The 16,122-nt window shown below is 49.4% G+C and overlaps 8 protein-coding genes across 8 annotated transcripts; 4 read left to right on the top strand and 4 right to left on the bottom strand.

Moving 5' to 3' along the window:
• Window positions 1-392: 392 nt before the first annotated feature.
• BDR25DRAFT_308456 (uncharacterized protein) lies at window positions 393-2,243 on the top strand (the record flags this gene model as incomplete). The annotated part of the gene is made up of 3 exons (XM_033691009.1): window positions 393-680; window positions 733-871; window positions 1,099-2,243. 3 exons carry the CDS (start codon window positions 393-395, stop codon window positions 2,241-2,243), a joined length of 1,572 nt encoding a protein of 523 aa, XP_033554389.1.
• A 910-nt stretch (window positions 2,244-3,153) lies between these two features.
• BDR25DRAFT_308455 (uncharacterized protein) lies at window positions 3,154-3,809 on the top strand (the record flags this gene model as incomplete). The annotated part of the gene is made up of 3 exons (XM_033691008.1): window positions 3,154-3,212; window positions 3,288-3,354; window positions 3,444-3,809. The coding sequence occupies 3 exons, from the start codon at window positions 3,154-3,156 to the stop codon at window positions 3,807-3,809; spliced, it is 492 nt and encodes a 163-aa protein (XP_033554388.1).
• Window positions 3,810-4,724: 915 nt separating this feature from the next.
• On the bottom strand, window positions 4,725-6,414 carry BDR25DRAFT_274767 (uncharacterized protein; the record flags this gene model as incomplete). Its single annotated transcript, XM_033687434.1, has 3 exons — window positions 4,725-5,989; window positions 6,046-6,148; window positions 6,232-6,414. 3 exons carry the CDS (start codon window positions 6,412-6,414, stop codon window positions 4,761-4,763), a joined length of 1,515 nt encoding a protein of 504 aa, XP_033554387.1. The 3' UTR covers window positions 4,725-4,760.
• Window positions 6,415-6,676: 262 nt separating this feature from the next.
• On the top strand, window positions 6,677-7,965 carry BDR25DRAFT_299450 (uncharacterized protein). The gene has a single exon (XM_033689154.1). It carries the CDS (start codon window positions 6,837-6,839, stop codon window positions 7,833-7,835), a length of 999 nt encoding a protein of 332 aa, XP_033554386.1. The 5' UTR covers window positions 6,677-6,836; the 3' UTR covers window positions 7,836-7,965.
• Window positions 7,966-8,178: 213 nt separating this feature from the next.
• Window positions 8,179-8,576, bottom strand: BDR25DRAFT_206573 (uncharacterized protein; the record flags this gene model as incomplete). Its single annotated transcript, XM_033684494.1, has 2 exons — window positions 8,179-8,364; window positions 8,460-8,576. Coding segments are annotated over 2 exons (303 nt in total), but the record flags the coding sequence as incomplete, so codon positions are not given.
• Window positions 8,577-8,799: 223 nt separating this feature from the next.
• Window positions 8,800-10,425, top strand: BDR25DRAFT_299448 (vesicular integral-membrane protein VIP36 precursor). Its single transcript, XM_033689153.1, has 5 exons — window positions 8,800-9,119; window positions 9,172-9,195; window positions 9,269-9,421; window positions 9,484-9,744; window positions 9,810-10,425. Exons 1-5 carry the CDS (start codon window positions 9,015-9,017, stop codon window positions 10,224-10,226), a joined length of 960 nt encoding a protein of 319 aa, XP_033554384.1. The 5' UTR covers window positions 8,800-9,014; the 3' UTR covers window positions 10,227-10,425.
• A 988-nt stretch (window positions 10,426-11,413) lies between these two features.
• BDR25DRAFT_274755 (Di-copper centre-containing protein) lies at window positions 11,414-12,872 on the bottom strand (the record flags this gene model as incomplete). Its single annotated transcript, XM_033687433.1, has 6 exons — window positions 11,414-11,996; window positions 12,051-12,232; window positions 12,285-12,371; window positions 12,428-12,542; window positions 12,595-12,642; window positions 12,694-12,872. 6 exons carry the CDS (start codon window positions 12,870-12,872, stop codon window positions 11,492-11,494), a joined length of 1,116 nt encoding a protein of 371 aa, XP_033554383.1. The 3' UTR covers window positions 11,414-11,491.
• Window positions 12,873-15,455: 2,583 nt separating this feature from the next.
• BDR25DRAFT_274753 (uncharacterized protein) lies at window positions 15,456-15,977 on the bottom strand (the record flags this gene model as incomplete). Its single annotated transcript, XM_033687432.1, has 1 exon — window positions 15,456-15,977. One exon carries the CDS (start codon window positions 15,975-15,977, stop codon window positions 15,456-15,458), a length of 522 nt encoding a protein of 173 aa, XP_033554382.1.
• Between the last annotated feature and the right edge of the window lie 145 nt (window positions 15,978-16,122).

Raw genomic sequence — 16,122 nt, 5'->3', positions numbered from 1 at the left:
ATCTGGGAAGTATCCCCCTGGTCTACAAAAGACCTGTATGTATTCGGAATGGTGGCGCGAGTTGAGGGGTTCTGAATGCCGAAGGTACACGTAGCCGCTCAAGTTGGTTGTTTTGTTCATCTCGGGTGAGGCATGACGAAGAGCATCACCATCGCCGTCACCCTTGATCCTCCCAAACCTGTGTGGCAGGGCCTACACACCTGTGAAAGTAAGCGAAATATTGATGAGGTCCACGCCTTTGGAGCTTCACCTGACTTTGTCACTTTCACTCTACAATGACAAAGCAAATGGGGTTTGGGTTCGTCAGAACTTATCGTTCGAGGGGATCATCAGTATTTAATAACCCACCCCTGTTCTTTCCAATGGTTTCAGCTTGCAAAGTCCCAACTGCCATGGATCAGCTACATATTCCCTTCAGCTTCCTCGACGTCTATGACGCACCTCCTTCACCTTCACAAACCACACAGCACGCTCCCTCCTACCCTGCGCAACAACCTGATCCACTCCAAGACACGTCCTATCTACCCTCAAACCAAAAACTCTCCCCGAACAGTTCCTTGATAACCCTACAAGACCTCCTTGAGGAGACTGATACCGCAGACGATTCCGAGGATATTTCCGAGGAGGATCTTGGCCAAATTGCTCCCAAGGTTGTCTCTCAGGGCTTGGTTAGGTCTGATGTAGGCCCGACTTATTGGAGTTTTCAAGCTGGATATACTTACAAGCCAACAGCAGTACTATAACGCATTCCAAGATCCAGCACCACCCACCATTCAGGCTAACCGTAGCGTCGGTAGCCGGTTTAGTCACGGGAGCATGGGCTTTGCGTCTGACCAGACCACACTGCCCATCGTTAGTTGCGCATCCCAAGGTGCGTCTCGAGCTACGTCTTCGAGGAATTGGTCGAACCTTCCTCCATTCATGTCTTGGCAAGCAAACACGTCGCAAGCTACATCTTCCCAAGCTTCAGGAACCCGGGGTTTTGCCAATACTGGCAGTAACACCTCAGCCTCTTGTTCGCATACCCCATTATTCTCACGCCCATCCAATCCATTCGAGTTCTAACATCAGATATCTCTGGCTAATTCACCTTATCAGCTGCGCCCCCGATTGCATGTCCCTGGGCTCCTGGAACCCAATCTTCCTTCATTGGTGGGAATCCGTTATATCGGTCACCACCTATTCCATTCGGGCTTCATCGAGAGGACTATCAGGGGAATGCATCTACAGCTCTGTTAGGTGACTCTAGCTTTCCTAGTCAACCCCAGAACTCTTTTCCCTTGGATACGCCATTCCAGCGTCGAATGAATGACGGCTCTAATTCCTTCGGATCCGACGTGTATCAGCAATTCCGAGCTACGCCCCCTCCGGGGGATTTTGATGAGGACTTCGATGTGGTTGACAAGGGGGGTAATTATGACCACATGGCGGGCCTTTCTACTCAGATCTCGTCACCCAAGTCTCGGTTCCGGAGCGGTAACAAATCCGACAACGATAACGACAACCCGACTCTTTCTTTTCTTGCCACACCACCCCAGCTTCCGGGCCCTGACCTTGGTTATCATGGCTATAACGCTATGTTAATCCATAGTCCGTTCAGGGTCAGCGATAAGTCTTTCACCAAGAGGTTGGAAGTCATTAACCTCGATGCTCCCTCTTCTAGTTCTAAGGGTAACAGGGGTCGCTGCAAAGGCGACAACGACGACAACGACAACGGCACCGACCTCTTTTCGCCACCCACCAAGAAGCGCGCAGCTGACGTCAACACGGAATTCATAAGCCAGATTACACCGAACTACCAGTTCGACCACGGAACCTTGTACCCTGTGGTCCCTCCAACAACATCCTCCGCCCCGTACACCGCCATCGAGAAGGCCTGGCTGAAGCGCGAATATGGCTCTGAGGCGATATTCCTCGGACGCCACGGCATGACCATGAGCCCTGACGACCGGCGCGCGGGATACAAAATCATGCGCAAGAAGACGGAGCAGAAAGCCTTCGAGGAAATCGTGGACGTAGATATCATGCGGGAGGAAGAGCTTGAGGTGCAGCAGTGCCAGGCGTGGATGGCCAAGAATTTGAGTCAGGGTCAGTGGGGATGGGTTGAGATGGAGTGCAAGGGGATCACAGAGTTGATGAGGATGTTTGGGCTGAGGTATTATTATCAGGAAGATTGGCCGAAGGCAAAAGATATTGTGGAGAAGTTGATGAGTGGTGAGTATGAAGTGGACGATGGAGAGTAGAGTTGGGATATTCGAGGGTTGTTACGGATGTTATTGTTGGACGATTCGCTAGTGCATTAGGGAAACTACCGTCTTGAGATAGATACCCTTAGTTACATGGATAAATAGCCTCTCCCATACGGATGAATGCTGTGTGTTTAGAGTGTGGATTTTGGGTGGACTGCAGTTTGGCTACTATAGTGTAATTCTTGCTGGCGCTACAGGCAGTCTCCTACATGTAGGCACAAAGTATTAAAACTCCAATATAGAAGATCCCTAAGTTCATGTCTCCCTATGGTCTCTGCTTAGGATGCTTGGCATATCCAGACTGATCGGGACCTCGAGGCTCCTGAGCTCCTGCGCTCTCTGAGCACATTGCTCCGGTTGCTTCCGTCTTCTTAGCACCTGAGTAGCCTAGGCTAGATCACGTGACTATTGACATATTCCTTGCCCCGCGCACCCATCCTGCCAGCTCAACCAGCTTCAACACTTCTTCTGTGCCTTCGATTCGTTCTTGATACCCTCCGTTGGTATCGTTTGTAATAGCGACCCTCTTGTAGAGTACGTTATATAAAATAAAACTGAAAGGTCTTGTAGGTGAGCTAGCATTCTAGAGCCATATTTCGCTTTCGCACGAAACTCTTGGCGTTGACGACTCTCCTTCAGACGTTACTCGGTTTTCTTGGCATAATTATGTCTTCCTGTCGAGTATTCTAGAACCTTTCATTAAATGTGTGGCTTGATATGACCACACCCCTTAGCCAGACCTCAAAACCTCTGCTTCCAACAATCTTGTCAGTGCAAGCGGAGACTTGCAGATTCATGCCTTTTACTAGGATACTTCACAATTTTTTTCCGCAACTAGATTTTAGTGTATCGGTAGCTTTTGTCATTCTATCATACTAGCGAGAGAGTAAGTTGGGTGGCTAAAATGCCCTGGGCGTGGGACTCGTTTTCAACCTACCAGCTTCAGCTAGAGGACCTACTGAGGTATTTGTCAAGCTCGTTTGGGAATTATAATTTTCACTAAAAGGTAAAAGGTGGATTCTCCCTGTTTCATCTAAGGCTAATCCAAGCTTTCCAGGCCGTCAATGGCTCCAACTGTGTCTGGATTCCTCGCCAGTTAACTGAAGTGAGTAGATTTCATCCTTCAGCTACGTTTTAAATGTGTTAGACAGATGATTATGACTTTTAAAAAGTGAAATCGAATTCTGTGAATAGCTAGAAAGGGTGAATATTGAAGATTTAAGATGGGGGATTAGCAACAGTGATAATGACTACGTTGTTGGCGGTGGCTTAGAAGGGATACCAGCCGTGAGAACACTACAATACTCCTGGGTAGGCAGTTTATTAGATTCGATGTCGATGGGCGACAGCATAGTTAAAGATGGAGGTCTACTAGGCATCTCGAGTTCTTCCAGTATTACCCAGAGCGATCACGTTCCTCGCATTGTTACCACACGTAAATCAGCGCCTGAAGGTACAGTAGAACTCTACAAAATAGAGGTTCCTGAGAATACTCTGAGCCGGGATGCAAACAAGGAAACGGAACCGGTAAGTAGGATTGTATGCGACAAGAACAAATAAGATGCCCCCACAAAACGAGGTGTCGCATATCAAAATCGTTTATATTGGCCAGATACTAGGGATCAGAGACTCAACAATAAAGAGGGGGCTAGATGATGCCAATAGATAATATTGCGTATGGTAATAGTGTGCTGGAGGCGAGGACTTATTATGGTAACTCTAGTTTGCTTATGCGAACGAATCATTGAGCACTTATCCGAAGAAGAGATTTGGGATGCTGCCTATCGCCTCATCGCCATGCACTTAATACTGTATGCGTCGTGATCAAGGTGCATAGAAATGAAAAAGTGGTAGTCAAATCCCTCGGAAAACGGATTCATTCCTGCTACAACATATATTTAGCTAGTACTACCTATACCTTAAGATCACAAAGATTTTCTTATAAATTAAGTTGTTACCTGTAAGAGAGTTGTGTATCGTGTAAAGAGGTTTAATCTTCAGCTTATTATATTCTAGTTTTATAAGCTTACTGTAGTAATAGAGCTATCTATGATATTGTCCCGGAGGGAAGCACATGAAATCATTCCATCGATGACCTGCTGTACGGGTTTAGGCTGGTATCCAACTCAACTGAACCTTCCGAGAGAGAGAGCATCTTTCTTATGTGCTTTCCCTAGCTGTCCTTCCTCGTAAAAGTGTCATTCCATCTTCTGAAGCCACATGGGAAAGATGCCTTACAGTGAGTATGGATATCATTTAGAGATATGGGAGGTCGTGACAGCTCAGATTGAGGTTACTGAAAATGAGCAATTCATGGAATAATTCTGGACAATATCAAGATGGGAAATTGCCTCTTGAATCACCAAACATGTTTGACATATGGTGTCGGTTAGCAAGACTAGATGTGAATTAATAACTGGTAGCAAGTGAGGTCAAATATAAAGAAACCGACGGACGTAAAGAGAAGTGGAGAATGCCCTTCTATTATTTGCTTTGGTTGAGTGTAGATACTCACAAGGATCTGAACCTTGCAAATATTTCTTCTTCCTTGATCTTGTTTTTCACAGCCTCCAATATCTTCTTTTCATACAGATCATCGTGCCTCTTCGACCCTGTCAGTATCTTCTTCTCGTGCTTTGCCGCCTCTTCTTTGGTCATACACACTAAGTCCGTCATCCGGAGCAAGGAGTTTTTCTGCCCAGGGGTTCGCTTGTCAATGAAGTCCTTAGGAGCCTTGAACCATCGGATCAAGCATAGCCGGGTGGATAAGCCGCTGATGATGCTGCGTCCATGGAATACCTCCTCGATTAGATATCCAACGTCGTCTTGGGTGATTGGTATCCTCAAGCCTTGCGATTCATATCCCGCGTGTTTGGCAAGCCTTTCTTCAGCTCCCTGCAGCGCGCCGAGGATACCGTCGTACATTTTATCTCTTGACTTTGATGGAAGATATTCGTGCGGGTATCCAGCAATTTCTAGTATAACGTGATTTGCGACAGCAAGTCCAAAGATGGCGGGCATAGTTCCAAGGACTGGTAGGATCCTCACTCGGAAATCTGGGAGAACTCCCAAATCGCCGACACTGCCTTTCTGGAACTCCTCCTCAGGTAATGGTAGTAATTGCGCCTTCCCTGGCCCTGGTTTCTCGGTCGAGAATACTACTGGGATTCCGTCCTTGACCCCAAGCGCTCGCAACCTCCTCCTCGTGGCCTTTGAGAGTGGGTCATCGGTGCTGGCAGAAATGTCGCCAATGAAGATCTTGGTGGGGTCCGATTTGCAGCCAGCGCCCATTGAAGAGATAACTGGGAGGTTGTTCTTATAGCAGTAGTTTAGTAGGGCCACCTTACTATCGATGTTGTCGATTGCATCAATGACAAAGTCAGGAGGAAGACCATCAATTGGACCCAGTTGATGATCTGCGTTGGCCTCGCTGAACAGCTCATTTCGACAGTCGAAGTGCGTCCAAGGGGTCACTTGCTCTAGTCGTCTCCGAATGCAGTGAACCTTGGGTGCTCCTACATCCGCCAAAGTCGCAACGGCATGCCGATTCAGAGAAGAAAGGGTTACCTGATCGAAATCAATGAGCCGAATGGTAGACACTCCTGAGCGAGCGAGGGCCGCCGCAGCATGTGATCCTACACCGCCACATCCGACAACAACAACGAAAGCTGCACGGAGAGTCTCCAGGCCGCCATCGGTGAGGAAGACTCGATTGCGGGCGAGTTGTTCAAGGATGAGATCTGCAAATGATTAACACTCAAATCGAAGGTGTGCACGGTATAGGCCGAAGGCTTACCCTCATCATAGTCACCCTTTCTCGCTTTGGCCGCAAGGGCCACGCTTCGCTTGTCCTCTGTGGTCGGAGCAAACGCCCCTGAGGCCGCTCCATACTCAGTCAACTTCCTAGAGTCAGCTTGAATCGAGAAAAGTGCAATGGAAAGGGTGACCCAATCTGTTGGATTTTTGCAATAATGCGACTTACTCTGGTCGCGTGATGCTTCTCTCCAATATCAGGTATAGATGCCTTCAGATCGGCCACCCTGTACGTGCGTCTCACCTTCTGGTATCCAAGGATTGCGCTTGCGACCACCGCGCCAGAGACAACTGCGGTGGTGACCAATTGCGCATTATGAGATGCTGTGGTTTTCGAGATCCACGAGGACATCTCGCAAAGGTTCGCTAAGGGGCGCTCGATGTAAACGAGACTAACGGCACCACTTGCGATGAGTGGTTCATGCAGGGGAAGGGTCGCTTCAATCTTATATGTCTTGACAGAGTTAGAAACTGTGAAGACGATGATGATTTGGTGTAGCTGAGTTTAGGTTTCCAAGCTGGACCTGAAACAGCTAGACGCCATGACTAAGCACCCGTTTTCTCTTTCGAGCAAATTCAGATGACCTTTGACCTCGATAGCCGCCAGCGAACAACTGGATCACATTCGACGCGTCTGAAACATTTCTCACGCGCAGTTTGTGCATCTGATCGCGGGAAGGTGATAAGACGCCCTGATACAGCCTCGGCCGCTCTAGTAGCCTTTTTTTTCAGCTTACCTTCTCTCCCTCCAACCTCTATCTTTTTGTGAACACTATGTCAAAAGTTACTTTTGCAGTCATTGCTGCTGCCGGTGCAGTAACCGGTGCAGCAGCAACAGCAGCCGTCTACTCCTTTAAGAAAGAATCTCCAAAACCTTTGCCAACAACCACAACATCAACCACAACAGTCTCCACACCATCTCGAACTGGACCTGCTGCTCCTGTCCCAGTCTATCCTTCACCAGCAGCTGTAGCACGAACACCAATCGTTGACCCTAATGGTCTGTTCCAATATGGCTTTCCAGGTCCGGTTGCCGACCTTCGCCCCGCCGCCTCTTTGACTTCCTCCTTCGACCGCCGAACACGAAATCCGTCTTGGGTCGCAGAACACATTACCCCTGAGTCTCTCGCCAACAAAAATGCAGATCGCAAGCACAGCGTATTTGTGGAAGATGTGTCCATACCTGAGATGTTCCGCGCAAAACTGAAGGACTACTTCCGTTCGGGGTATGACCGAGGCCACCAGGTCCCAGCAGCGGATGCTAAGTGGAGCCAGGAGGCTATGGACGATACATTTCTGCTGAGCAACATGTGTCCACAGGTCGGCGATGGGTTCAACCGGGATTACTGGGCGCATTTCGAGGACTTCTGCAGGCGATTGACAGGGACGTACCCCTCCGTTCGCATTGTGACAGGGCCTCTATACCTCCCAAAGCGAGATACGGATGGAAAGTGGAGAGTGAGCTACGAAGTCATTGGCCAGCCACCGAACGTTGCGGTCCCAACACATTTCTATAAGGTCATTTTCGCAGAGGATGGAATAGCAGGCGGAAAAGTTGCGCTCGGCGCATTTGTGCTGCCGAACGCAGTTATTGCGAATAATAAGCCTCTACAAGACTTCGAAGTTCCAATCGAGGCGGTTGAGAGGGCAAGTGGGCTACAGTTCGCAACGAAGCTTGACGCTTCCAGGAGGAAGAGGTTATGCCAGGAAGTGAATTGCTCAGTCATCGTGAAGGAGTACAAAGATAGGCAGAAGAGTTTTGGGAAGCAGTGAAAAATGACTCTCCCAGCTTCGCATGGCTTTGATCTTGAAGATATCACAACATTGTAAACATATGCATGAGCGGAGTTTGTCTCCGTGGGTGCGATCACCGTCGCTTAGAGACATTGGAGCCAGATACCGATTATTACAGTTGTCACTGCATTTTGTACAATATAGTACAAATCCATGATGGCCGGGTCCAGATGAGAGATGCGGTGCCACCAGTGGCCTATGTGTATGTCGAAATCGCATACCTGATCGTACAGTGCGATATCGTTCAGTGCGTCGATATCAAGTTCGTAACCCCTCTATCACCATGCTAGCTTGTTCGTCGATCCTTTCATGATTTTCACTCCTAAAAGGTGTTGCCCATCCCACCCTGCTGCGACTCCTTTTGTATCCTAGCCACATACTGCTTTGATACTGTGTTCCACGCCTGCATGTATTTGTCCATGCACGCCGTAAAGCAAGATTCCTCGCCTTTGGAGAGGGATGTTCCAGGCTTGGGGACGCAGCGTTCAAAGCAGTGTTCGTTGAGTTTCTACCCGTCATCCATTAGCAAAAGAAGCCTGGCAAAGTAGAGCATGAAGAATGTATGAAAATTGGAAATAGAAGGAGGGAATGGTGAGGACGTACTTCGACGAGCATGCGCGCGTTCTGCATAGCTGCTTCCTGCTGTATTTGGCGCATGACCTGCGTCTTCTGGTCGTTGCCGAAAGCGCTCATACCTGAGGCGCCTAATGAGTCCATATTGACGGATATGATGTGAAGGGAGTACGGGGGTGATGGGAGGCGTGAAAAGCCAACAGGAACGAATTGAAATGTTTGTTACAAAAGTAAAGCAAAACTTCATCGACGTCAAACCAAATTCCCCGACGCGGCACATCCTCGGTGTTTCTTTCTCTCCGCCAGGCTGGTCCAAGCACACCTGGGCATGAGGTGGGCGGAAAGGCCACCAAGCAGCTTTCGCGACGGGGCCAACCACAACCCACAACATCGTTCATACACCCACCACCACATTCTCACCCGGACTCTATGTCTTCCGCCCGCGCCATTCTTCTCTTCTCATAGCCTCATTCAATCGTCTTGCCCAGCTGCGGCACTCTATTCCTTCAATTGCAGGAGCTTAGACTTCCGCCTTCCATTCGTTATTCCGGGTAGCGGCCTAGGCCCGGAGACATCTGTAGCATAATGTTGTTCCAGCGGCCATGGGCGAGCTTGTGCCTGCTGGCCGGGAGCTTGGTGGGGACCTGGGCATTGGGATTGAGTGAGCATCCAGATATTAAGGCTATTTCTGTAGGCGTTGTGTTCTGTGTAGCTGTTGTGAGTTCTGCTGATGGAGTTGTAGCTACGGACGCACAGCCTTGAACCCGTGAGTCTACCTCAAGCCGTGTATCGAGAATAGGGTCGGGAGATAAGGACGAAGTGGACTTACTAGAATATAGCCTTACCTCGACTCGGACATGCAAAGCCGCTGGTTCGACTTTGGCGGCGACACCATCATTCGTACCGACAAATACATCCGTCTCGCCTCGGACAAGCCCTCACGAACCGGATGGATATTTTCAAGAGTGCCTTTGACCGCGACAAACTGGGAGGTACGTATACCGTTCCCCAATACCATTTCCAGGGGGGTGCTCCCGTAGCTCACGCGACATAGATCATGGTGGAATTCAAGATCCACGGCCAGGGGAACCTCTACGGCGACGGCTTCGCAATGTGGCTCACCAAGCAGCGCGCACAAAGCGGACAAGTCTTCGGATCGGTAGACAACTTCGAAGGTCTCGGTGTTTTCTTCGATACATATAAGAACAACCGACCAGGCACAGTCTTTCCCTACATCATGGCCATGAACGGAGACGGAAAGACACCATACGACAAAGACAACGACGGCAAAGCAAACGAGGTTGCTGGCTGCTCCGTACGTTCCCTCTCCTCCTACCTCATCCCCCATAATTTGCATAATCCTAACAATATCTCATCCAGGCCCGTGGCATCCGCAACGCCAACATCCCCACCAAAGCCAAATTCACCTACTTCGCTGACAGCTCCCTCAAACTCGAACTACAATACAAAAACGAAGACGAATGGACCGAATGCTTCGACATCCCCAACTTCAAAATCCCGCCCGTCGCCTACCTGGGCTTCTCTGCTGAGACTGGGGAACTCTCCGACAACCACGACATCATCTCTGTTAAGACGCTCAACCTCTATCAACACAATACCGGCTCGAATGCTGCGGCCGCCGCAAATAGTCCTGGGAAAGGAGGCAGTGTGAAGCCCAGGACTGAAGGAGGGAGTTGGAGTTGGTTCTTTTTTAAGTTTGTGCTGTTTGGACTTGCGGTTAGTGGAGCGTATGTTGGGTTTACGATTTATCGAACTAGGCAGCGGGATAGGTTCTGAAGTTGTGGTAAAGACGAAAGAGAGGATGAGCTAGAGTAGATGGGGATGAAGGTGGAGCATGAGAGTTGCTCTTTGATGCTTATGTATTGGAATGGGTTGGATGGAAAAGTGATGGTGTCGTTCTTCATAGCGTTTTCAGTCCTAGCGTATTTGCACACCCCTCCTAGTGAACAAATTTTTCAAGGCATGCATGATCTTACCTCACGCGAGTTTGTCACCACACATGTGAAGTGGAGTCAAGCCAAGTCATTCATGTATTCTATCTACTGTTTCAGTCCTCAGAAGCTTTCTCTTGGCCCGAAGGCTGTTCGCATATACAACTCCAAGAGCCTGCATCGTCGCGGACGCCCCGACTATTCTCAGGACCACCCACTAGCAAGCTCCGTGTTGTATAAAGTTTGGCTTAGCTTTATAATCATCGGACTCCTGACCAGACTTCTTAAGAAGAATGACCGCATCCACAAGCACCACTCACCGCCGCCCCAGACCAGCGCACTCACCCTACGCAGCCATGCCCAGAAGGCAGTGGGGCGCTCCGATTGAAAACTACAATGAGTCTCATCAGCAGGCCAGCCCGTCTGCCGAAGCTTCAACGGGCGGCGCTTCAACCCTTTTACCTTGTCGACATTGCGCAGCGAGGTGTAGGGGTTTGCGAACGGCAAGACGCGAGTGGGTGTGGGCACCAAAACCCAGAGACGGGTTCACTCATGAGAGTGAAGGGCCGTCGCACAGCCTGTTGTCGAATGCTTGGTAGGGGCCAAGACACCCGCAACGTGCCTGCTTTGGGGCAGGACACTCCCTCTGCTTTCTGTTCCTGGTCGCGGCTCTCACGCTGTGCAATGTGAAAGTGCGGCCCGGCCATGGGGACTGGTTGATGAGGCCAGGAGCCCTGTACCGATGGGATATTTGTCGGTCTTCGGGATCTGCGCGATATTAGAAGGCTGGTTAAAGGGATTTTGAGGCGGGGAAGTGTGAATTTGGTTCACGTACAGCTGCTCGGTTTTTGGCGTTGATGAGGAAGTGACCAAAAGGTGGGAGACGCGGTGGATATTTAGCGGCTGGAACGCGATCACGTGCTCAGTAGCGGACTTAGCGCGCAGCTTGGCGGCCCCGCCTCCGAATTTGGAGAATCCAACATGAGATCAAGGAGAGGCGCAGTCATGACGAAAGCACTGCCGGAGTTTGGTCTTTCACACCAAATCTGATATTCGAAATCTACAGTCTGTAATCATTGCTACAAGCGGAAGACACCCAGAGCGAGGCCATCATTCATAGACGTAACAGAAAGGTCCATCAACAGTACTGACAAGCTCCTTGATCGCGTACTTCTTCCCATCGACATTTAGCACATCCATATCAACAATGTCATTCAAGGTCTGTGCCTTTCCTCCTCCCTGCATTGACGTTCCCCCAGCAATGACCTGTTGCCTTTTGGCAAAGTCCTGGCTCTGCCAGATATACCAGGTCCTGTCGATCATCCCATGATGAAGCCAGAAGGCAGGGTCACCTGGAGAGGTATAGAAATCTGAGCCGGGATCCCCGCTGATGGTGAAGTGGCCGGCACTGTGGACGCCGGTTCCAGATTGCATTGTGGTCTGGAAGGTGTTGATGTCCTTTGAGCCTGTGATCAAAGAGGCGATCTTGGCGGTCGTGGCATCGCGGTTAGTCAAGTAGTTGGAGAGGTCGCGTTTGATGCAGCGGGGATTGTAACCAAATCCATCGCTTCTGGGATTCTTGGGTGGGTTAGTGTCAGCCATAGCAGCCATGGGGCTAGCATATCATTAGCTGCTTGAAACGAAGAGGAAGGCTTTAACCAAGACATACCCAAGATTAATCATCATGTTCTTGAACGGTCCGCTTGCGATGCATCCTCCCCCGTTCCCAGCAGGCTTGAGGCCGTTGCTCTGGTGTGTGACCTTCTCGCCTTGACCACTCATGCTAGTGTTACTTCCGTCAAAGATCGGCGATGTCTCCGGGCTGGATGCCCATCTGCCCCAGTCCCAGTACTGATAAGGTTCATTAGATTTCGTGCCTTGGAACTAGAAGTTGAGTGCTTACTGGCTGAGTTCCATTATACCCACACTCTGTCCTGAGAGCATTCTCATAGGAGAAGGTAAAGTAGCGATGCCATGAGAGGAAGTTTCCCTACAAGAAGTTATTAGTTACTTTATATTATAGCTCGTGTGGGCAAAGTTGCTTACAGTTCCATGAATCGAAAGCGTGTTCTTCATGTGGATAGCGACGAAGTCGTCATAGCGGCTCTTTGCTCCAGGATAAGCAGTTGCGCTCAACTTAGACGGCTTCTGGATGATACACCTATCATCTCGAGTCAGGTGATAGCCTTGGAATGTGTTGGTCCACAACTTACAGAACAGCTGCGATGTAAGCCTTCTTCTCCGCGGCAGTAATGTCTCCCCTAGTTTGATTCGTCAGTGACGCTCAACAGGATCGAGACCGCCCATCTTACCATTCTCTCCGAACCCGGAGCTTGTCCTTTGTGCATGTTGTGGACTTCGCGACCACAGCATCAACTGCAGCACGCCCCTTATCTTGCAAGTCTTTGACAGCGTCCGCGGTGCACACAGCAGAAAGAAGGGAGAAGGATACCAAAAGGGCAAACAGCCTTTGGAGGGAAATGACACCCATCTTGGAGACAAAGACGGAATTATCGCCAAACCGACCTTGCTGAACCGACACAAAACATGTTGGAGAAAAGACGCCTCTGAACTTATACTATACTCCTTCCTGAGTAAGATCCTCAAGGTCTTGGCTTCATGGTGAACGGACCTTCGAACCGCTAAGGGTTGGCAATCTGTGCAACGTTTGAAAACCTTTTATATGAGACTGTAATCTAAGAGTATCACAGACTCGTGGACGCCACAGCTTGCATATCAATCAACCTTGCGTGATTGGAACCGGCAGATGGGTGAACAATATACATAGTTCTGGATGCTGTGGGGTAATGGGATCGAGAGAGGTAAAATTGGGACGGCTTTCGGCATTCTCCAATTTATTCTTCTCATCAGCTTACCGCCGTAGTGTTGGAGAAAGCAGGGAATTCGGAGGAGCGGTCGACGTGAATGCATCACGAGTACTCAACATCTGGCTCACAATCGGATCTCAACACACCTTTCATATGGCCGAGGAACCACACGAATCCTGAACAAGAAAGAACATTCTGAAACACCCACAGCTCCTTTCACTCTAGGATGCGTTTAACCACCTCTCCAACTCTTGTGATGAGGCGAGAGGATGTACGTAACCGCGACTTGTGCGCGAAGTTAGGCGCCAGCACGTATCATTAGTGGACTGCGTCAACCACTGCGACACTGCGGCAAAGTTCGAGGAAGGCTCTCGAAGCGTCATCTTGCCAAGCCGGCTTTCTGTTGCCTTGCCCCCCAGATGGAGGGCATTGCCTTACTCCAAAATTAAGCTTAATTATGAGATCTGCAGTGAATGGCTATCGTTGAGCACGAAGCTTAATGGCGGGAGTTGGGGGAAAGGGAAGCGCATCCTTCCCGAAATGATGACCGGGTACTGAAACTTTCATTAGATCTTGCAAAAGATAACAAGAAAAATAATGAGGAGATATCCAAGGAAATCCGTTCATGGGATTGTGAAAAAGAAAAGGACTGGCTGTTGACACAAGCCGTGACTATAGGTGAGGTGGTGAGAATGGTTGAGGTTGACGAAAGTTTCCAATCAAGAAAAATCTCTGATAATGTCTGTACAAAATTAGGGTATTGGATGGGCCACGTTCTCCTTTCCCCATGGGGATGTACATGGAAAACGGTGATTCGCTGCCACTTAATATCTGGGTCATGGGACGCATTCTGCCGGCAGTAGTATCAATCAACGGCCCATGCTGTCGAATATCTGATGCATGCTCGCTACATCGAATACGAGGGACAAGAAAAGCTTCGTTTGACTTTGAGCGAGAGTAGATTCCTAACCTTGAAAGCCGAGAAGCCGTTGAGATCGAAGGAGTACGAATGGGAGTCCGTGATCCGGGATGCGGTTGTTCCTGAGAAATTCACCCAACTCCCTCCGACCGAATGACGATCTTGACATGTAGCCGCTTCAATCTCGTCCCGAGATGCTGAGATTACCGATGCAAGATTTTGCGGGGAGAAATTGTCTGGCAGGAGGAGGAACTGGTAGAGGGTAACTGAGAGTCACACAAGTTTCCCGCTGCCGGGAGAGATCGCAATTGCGTCAGATTGCGCGCCGAGTGTTTGACCAACCGACGTCGGACGGGTGGGAAGTTCGGCATGGCGTACTTCACCGAAGTGCCTTAGATGCTGCTGAGTGATGTTTGAGGTCGAGCCCTGAGCAGAGGCAGAAAAGTGGGATGCAGTTGACGTACTGGGCAATCACGTGGAGGAAATTGATGCCCACCTCATTAAAAGGAGGCACACTTGCAGATTAGAGAAACACAGAGCGGGCACCGAATAGGATTGCCTAAGAATTAAAGCAATGCTACGAATTATGTAACAGTGAAATAGTGATTTCCTTCACTCACGTGGAGCCCAAGGGTTCCAACTTCTTTTTAATCTCAACCAGCGGAAATGCAAGCACGCATTCGCTGGTCCTCTGAATTGCGTGGTCATTTTTAAGGCCACCCCCTTTCCAACCAAGTGTGATCGGTTATAGAGAATTTTTGCCACCGAAAACTCCATGCGCCACAAGCATTCATCCAGAAAATCGAGGAGAGTTCCGCGTTACCGTGATAGGTAGTATGGTGCTTCTGTCCACGTGCCTTGGGAATCTGTCAAATATAGAATAAAAGCCAATATTATGTACTTCTTTGTGAACTATGGTCCACAGTTGCGCCTGGTAGCTCAACAGGTTCCTCATATTCCACCCGATCGTGGTTGTTCGGCATCTCGTGCTTCGCCGCATTGTCATGATACATCTCATACTTCACAGCCTCGGTCTCATTCCCCATCTCATGCATGTCGTTATGCGCCGTGTATGGATTCGATCTATTCCGCTTCCGCCGCCGCCAGAATATTAGACCAATTACAATGAGCACGATGAGCGCGACTCCTCCGACTGAGGCACCAATAGCAGCTTTTGCGCCAGTCGAGAGACCGCGGGAACTTGGTTCTGCGCTCGAAGGCGAGGATGAGGTGGTTGAGGGGGAACCCGCCTGTGTGGCCGATTGTGAGGCAGGAGAGCTGACAGTTGAACTTGGGAGCTAATGACAGATTAGAAAGGTATCATTGTCTAGATGAAGGGAGTGTCGTGTCTTACATTTACAGAAGAAAACTTCTTGTCATTGATCGCGCCTATAGTCTTAAATGAAAATCTCTGTCCATTCTGCGGGGCCGTGATATTTGAGTCCAATGCTAGCAAGCCATTCGCCTTCTTCTTAAGATGCCATGAAGTTCCATTTTCTCCATTTGTTAAATAGAAGGTGCCGTCGCCCCAAGGTGTAACAGTCCAGTAAACTGCGTCGTCCGAGATGGTGTTCTTGATCATTAACGCCTGTGTCTGACCCGGGGTGGTTTCAGTGGGTTCGTATTTGGTGCCTAGGAATGCATTTGTTCCGCCATCTTTATTTCTTAAAACGTAGGTATCGTTGACACTATATATCTGCCATCTCTGGCCTGGTAAATCTGTATCTGTGGTGTTGAAAAAGACCGCTCCGCTTTCTCCATTCTTGTAAAGATTTGTTCCCAGCAGTGAAGAATCTTTATTTTGATTCACATAAAGTTGATACCACTGATTTGAATCGAAGTTGGCCATTTGTCTTTGCGGAGACGGACACAAAAGCACTGGGAAAAGGTGGTAAGAGGTTTGAGGACACAGTCGTGGGCGGGCCGTTCAGGCGGGCCACTATGATTTTGTATCATTGCTCCTTGAATTGGGGGCCCTATGTAACCGCGATTGA

This window comes from Lindgomyces ingoldianus (assembly GCF_010093535.1).
Source record: "Lindgomyces ingoldianus strain ATCC 200398 unplaced genomic scaffold BDR25scaffold_1, whole genome shotgun sequence".
In the NCBI taxonomy this organism is placed as follows: domain Eukaryota; kingdom Fungi; phylum Ascomycota; class Dothideomycetes; order Pleosporales; family Lindgomycetaceae; genus Lindgomyces; species Lindgomyces ingoldianus.
Note: the sequence above shows the minus strand (reverse complement) of the source record. Positions and strands in the feature narration are given on the sequence as shown.